The sequence below is a fragment of the Drosophila subpulchrella genome, chromosome 3L (assembly GCF_014743375.2).
Source record: "Drosophila subpulchrella strain 33 F10 #4 breed RU33 chromosome 3L, RU_Dsub_v1.1 Primary Assembly, whole genome shotgun sequence".
Lineage (NCBI taxonomy): Eukaryota > Metazoa > Arthropoda > Insecta > Diptera > Drosophilidae > Drosophila > Drosophila subpulchrella.
This window is the reverse complement of record NC_050612.1, coordinates 1,205,893-1,211,961: the sequence shown is the minus strand read 5'-3', so window position 1 is coordinate 1,211,961 and position 6,069 is coordinate 1,205,893. Positions and strand designations below refer to the sequence as shown.

The 6,069-nt window shown below is 37.6% G+C and overlaps 1 protein-coding gene across 1 annotated transcript; it reads left to right on the top strand.

The window, feature by feature from the left end:
• Window positions 1-3,103: 3,103 nt before the first annotated feature.
• LOC119554833 lies at window positions 3,104-4,352 on the top strand. The gene is made up of 2 exons (XM_037865907.1): window positions 3,104-3,142; window positions 3,274-4,352. Exon 2 carries the CDS (start codon window positions 3,297-3,299, stop codon window positions 4,350-4,352), a length of 1,056 nt encoding a protein of 351 aa, XP_037721835.1. The 5' UTR covers window positions 3,104-3,142; window positions 3,274-3,296.
• The last annotated feature ends 1,717 nt before the right edge of the window (window positions 4,353-6,069 follow it).

Genomic DNA, 6,069 nt, shown 5'->3' with positions numbered 1-6,069 from the left:
TCAAAATCATTTATTTGTGTTGGATTTTTCAAACTAATGTTTTTGTGTATAAAAATGCGCCAACTAATAGTAGTTAGATTATTTAAATAGTCAATATTTGCCTGGCTTGCCTCTAGTAACTTTCGTCCTAGTAGTATGTCATAATTGGAAGAAAAGTCGAGAATATAAAATATTTGTTCTTGAGTAAATAAACTATTAGGTGCAACTTTTACAAATTCATTTAATTGTCGAATCTTTATGTATGCTCCCGTTAAGAAAATTCTTTTTCATTAAGTTAATTGATGAACCGGTATCGACGAGGCAACGATAATTATTATTACTTATAGTTATTTCTATGTAAGTAATTGGTCCGAGGCTTGCAAAAGTATTATTTCTGTTATTCGATTGGAACCTATAATTTTGTGGAACCATTCTTTGGGGTTCATTGGGGTGTGGTTGAATTGAAAGAGCTGGGCCACGATTAAATTGTTGGGTGTTGTACAAATTAGTGTAAGGGTAGGGGTTAGGTGTATAATTTGTTTCTTGTTGCTTTTGAATTTTGTTAACATTAATATTATAATGTTTTAAATTTTCATTTTCTTCGTATAGTCCTTCTTGCTGAGCCGCTTGTTTCAGTTTAAGTACTGTTGAAATATCGCTTCTTGCTAATGTCAAAAAAATTCTGTCAGGTAATTTTCGTTGTATTAGGTTTTTTGTAGTCCTAAACATTGCTTCTGTGTACAATATAAATTCATTTCGATTTCCCTCAAGTTCTAATTTGTTGCTTATAACTAACTGTTTAAGCTCTATCTCATTACAAAATTTTCTTAGGTTACCTTAAAAATTAGTATTGTATAATCGCCTTAATAGTTCCTCCACAGGGGTTTGCGTTTTATACTCGTCGATTAGGGCTGCTCTAAGATCTGGCCAGTTGTTGACTTGTAGAACTTGCAGAATCCTCTGGGCATCACCGGCGATTTGAAGTTCAATTGCTCCAAATATAACGCTTGTCTGTCGATCATTGGTTGTAGGATACAGACGCAAAAGGTTGTTAACTCTTCTGACAAAGGTTCCTAGGGTAGATGGATCTCCTTCAAACGTTGGAATATTCCGGATCTGGGACAAAAGTTGATTTAAGTTTTGCTCCGTCAATGGGTTGGGTGCCACACCAATTTGTGGTTGCCCTTGAGCTGGTTGTTGTTGGTCCATTTTGTTGTGTTTAATTAAATTCCACTCAACTTTATTACTGACCGAATTGGATTTATTCAGTAGTCGATTGAAATTTAGTTTATTATATTTGTTCAGTGCCTTTAATTTGCACTTAGGTTCTTTTGCGGATCTCTTAGTTGCACTTCTGAGCTAGTCGAATAAATTGCTTACTTGTGGGCAATTCCACGCGCTGATTTGGATATCTTAGTAGTTTAGAAATATCCTTTTAATTGATCAGTAAGCTCCCGACTTTGTTGTTTTGCAAGGATATTTTTTTAAGAGATCCTACCGACTGCGCCATTTACATGAGTCCTTCTTCGCCCGAGGAAAAAAGTTCAAAAAGTAGACTTTCATACAAATTCGTCCTATTCAATAAGTACTGAATGGGTTAAAAAATGTATTGTATCATTCAAACGGCATTTAAATTACCTTTCCATTGATGCCAAAGTTAACAAGATGTAAGTTCAAATTATGAGTATATTGAACTTTTGTTTTGTGAAAATACTTTTGACCACCCCTGTACATTTAAACTAACCGAATCAATAGACAATGTGCGTATCATGATTAACAAGAAAGGAAGTTATCTTCGGCAAGCCGAAGTTTGTATACCCTTGCAGATAAAATTATTAAATTTAAAAATACAAAAAATTATATTTTCAATAATATAAAATAATATGTCAAAAAACACCGAAGCTATAATTTGTTTCATATTATTTTCCCACCAATTTCCGATCGTTCCTATGGCAGCCATATGATATAGTCGTTCGATTTTGATGAAATAAAATTCGAAATTCAGAACTAATTAAAAAATGTTATTTTCAAGCGTAGGAGGTTATATGATAAAAAACACCGAAGCTATAATTTGTTTCATATTATTTTCCCACTAATTTTCCGTTCGTTCTTGTGGCAGCCATATGATATAGTCGTTCGATTTTGATAAAATTATGTTCGAAATTCAGAATTAATTAAAAAATGTTATTTCCAAGCGTAGAAGGTTATATGCTAAAAAACCCCGAAGCTATAATTTGTTTCATATTATTTTCCCACCAATTTTTCGATCGTTCCTATGGCAGCTATATGATATAGTCGTTCGATTTTGATAAAAATGAATTCAAAATTCAGAATTAATTAAAAAATGTTATTTCCAAGCGTAGGAGGTTATATGTTAAAAAGTACCGAAGCTATAATTGTTTCATTTTATTTTCCCACCGATTTTACAATCGTTCCTATGGCAGCTATATGATATAGTAGTCCGATTTTGATAAAATTAAATTCAAAATTCAGAACTTATTAAAAAATGTTATTTCCAAGCGTAGGAGGTTATATGTTAAGGAACACCGAAGCTATTATTTATTTCATATTATTTTCCCACCAATTTTACGATCGTTCCTATGGCAGCTATATGATATCGTCGTCCGATTTTGAAAAAATTTCATTGGAAATTCAAAACTAATTAAAAAATGTTATTTCCAAGGAAAGGAGGTAATATGTTAAAAACACCAAAGATATAACTTATATACTACCTGCAAAAGATATAAGACTTTTCGGAAAGTTTCAGCCCGATAGCCTTAAAACTGAGAGACAAGTTTGCGTAGAAACGGACGGACAGACGGACATGGCTAGATCGACTCGTCTAATGATGCTGATCAAGAATATATATCCTTTATGGGGTCGGAAACGTCTCCTTCACTGCGTTGCAAACTTCTGACTGAAATTAATATACCCTCTGCAAGTGTATAACAATTAGAGAAGACGAGTCTCTCCACCAGCCGTTGAAGAAGTCGCATGCCTCTGGCATAATATATCTAGATATTTTCTGCTTAAGTGATTGGGAATATTTAAGAGCAGCCGTATTTTGGTGCACGTATATTTATATATATATATCCAATATAATATTTTATTAGGCCCAGGATCCGGAGCGTCGAGATGTCATCGCCCAGGATTTAAAGAGGGGGTAAGTTTGTCGGAACACGGTTCCTTTCTTATAAACATATACAAACATATACATATATATTATTATACCAAAAAGAATTAAATAACTTTTTTCTATTTAATGAATCTGGTTAATTTTTTTTTATTTTGCAGATTGACTTTTACATGTAACAAAAATGGATAACTGGGACACTGAAACAAGAATTTGGATTGTCCGCCGCTATCACGCACTGGAGTCCGTAGTTTCGGTTCAAAGAGAGTATAGGCGCACGTTTGGCGGCAATCCTCCGAGCAGATGGACCATAATGAGACTTGTAAGCAATTTTGCCGAGCATGGGACAGTCAACAGAAGACCTTACCATCGAAACCCTTCAGTTCAAACGGAGGAAACAATCGCTGCTGTAGCTGCTGCCATACAAAACAATCAACATGTTTCGACAAGAAGCTTATCTGCTCAAATGGGTGTAAGCAGACAGTCATTTCAGTCAATTATGCACAAAGATTTGGTCTTATTCCCATATAAAATTCAAATGGCCAACAAACTTAACGCTGCAGACTTGCCGATTCGCTTGGAATTTTGCCAGAAGATGCTTCAAATGGTGGATGAGGATGGTAACATGTTGAACTGTCTTTTCATGTCTGACGAGGCTAATTTCGATTTAAACGGCAATATAAACAAACAAAATTGTCGAATATGGAGTGCTTCCAACCCACAGATACTCCATGAGACGGAATTGCATCCACTTCGTGTCACAGTGTGGTGTGCAGTTTCATCACGCTGCATTGTCGGGCCCTACTTCTTTGAAGAAAACGGTCACACCGTTACGCTTACTGGAGACCGTTACTCGAGAATGTTGAGAGAGTTTTTCTATCCAGAATTACGCCGAATGAGAATTTCTTTCAATTCTGTGTGGTTTCAGCAAGATGGTGCAGTTACTCACATAGCCCAACCTGTTATGACAGAATTGCGACGAAAATTTCCCAATAAGCTGACATCCAGAAACTCCACATTCCGTTGGCCACCCAGGTCGCCTGACCTTACTGCACCTGACTTTTTCTTGTGGGGTTATTGCAAACAGGAAGTCTACAAAGCAAAACCAACAAATTTGAATGAACTAAGGCAATCCATTCGAGAAACAATTGCGGCTATTCCTGTCTCAACTCTCCAAGCAGTAATGAATAACTTTTTGTTAAGATGCCGCACATGCATCAAAGAGCAGGGGGGCATTTAAATTCCATTATTTTTAAAACTTATTAAACTATATTTAATAAAATTGAATGAGCTTTAACATGAATAAAAGAAATATGAATTCCGTACACTGAAAAAAGGGGGGTGTGCTGACGCGAGAGGTGGAGTTTGTCAAGAACAATGACTTTCGACGGACAACCTTGACAATAGGGCATCCATTGGCACACAAATGTGTGAAGGGGGGGTAATATGGCCGAAACACCGCCCGATCGTATTGCGATCAAGCGACAGCTAAGCTTGTGGGGCTGTGTGGACTGACGACTGACGAACTTAACGGGCTATTATTATTTTCCAGGCACCTTAAATATTTATTCTCGTTATGTTGGAGAGAAGAGAGGCTTACCAAGATCCCACAACCCAAATACGACGTAGGTTATGCCGGCAAATAGTGCCTGAACATCGGTCGACTCTCCCTCGACCAAAGTCCCTGTCAGGACTCGGGCACTAATATGCCCACGTAACAGAATTGGCGCCCAACGTTAGGATATTTTTCTTATTCCTTTAGGAATAGGGGTCAACCATCTCGATGCGTGCGGTATCGGAGTGGATGCACTTAAGTGTAACAAGACTTTAATCTTTATTTGCCATGAGTAATTTGACTGTTTTATAGAGCAGGGAACTTAAATCATTTTTAGTATGCATCTACCTATTTGTTTTTGTTTTAAAATTAGTAACCGTAAAGTCGCCAACTTCTGTGACTGTCAGTGTTGAGAGGCCTCTTAATCAGAACTTTGTCTCAGAACAGATGCATGTCTTTAAGATGTTTTAATTTTTGTCTTTTTCATTCGTAGAAATTCCCTGTTTTGTAACTCGGCAAATTTACGGGAATTTCCTTAAACCAAGAGATATAAGGGGCCGTCCATATACCACATGGACAAATTTTAAGCCCTTTTGAACCCCCCTCCCTTCCCCGTGGACAATCGTGGACTATCGTGGACTTTTAAATAAATCCCCCCCCCCCCCCCCCTATATTTGTCCACTTCGATTTTTTTATTGAACATTTTTTTTATTTAAATTAATTAATTTAAAAGTGGAATAAATAACATAAAGGTTAAAATTAAATTATTACTATGTCAACGTGGACATTTACCTCGACCCCCATTCCCCCCTCGTGGAAAATCGTGGACTTAGACCTCTTAAGTGTTTCAGTTTGAGTCTGCATAGGGCTGGGCAGAAGCAGAGAAGGTTTTCTACCGTTTCCACTTCTTCCTCATCCCTACAGCTTCTGCAGAAATCATTTTGCGGGGCTTATAGCCTGCCGGTATGTGCGCCAACAAGCCAGTGGCCTATAAGAGCTCGAATCAACATGCCACACTCTGTGCGGCTGAGTTTGAGTAACTCCGAGGTTCTTTTGTTGTTCATCACAGGCCATGTCTGGTGAGAAACGACACTGTGGTGCGTTTTGCCAATGGGTGTTGGCTAGTGTTTTGAAGTAGTTTTTTATATTTAGCTTGCAAGTAGCCATGGGCATACCGACATTCTCCTCTCCTGGGAGGAGAGGCTTGGTGGTGCCCTGCCTGGCTAATTCGTCCGCTATGCAGTTGCCTACGATGTCCCGGTGACCCGGAACCCATATTAGGCTGATAGTAAACTGATTTGCCATCTCGTGGATAGATCTGCGACAGTCTGCTATTGTACGGGAGTTGGTGTTTGTCGAGTAGATCGATTTAATAGCCGCTTGGCTGTCACTATATATGTTT

Coding starts and splice junctions, on each gene's coding strand:
- LOC119554833 (XM_037865907.1), top strand. CDS start 3,297: ATGGATAACTGGGACACTGAAACAAGAATTTGGATTGTCCGCCGCTAT.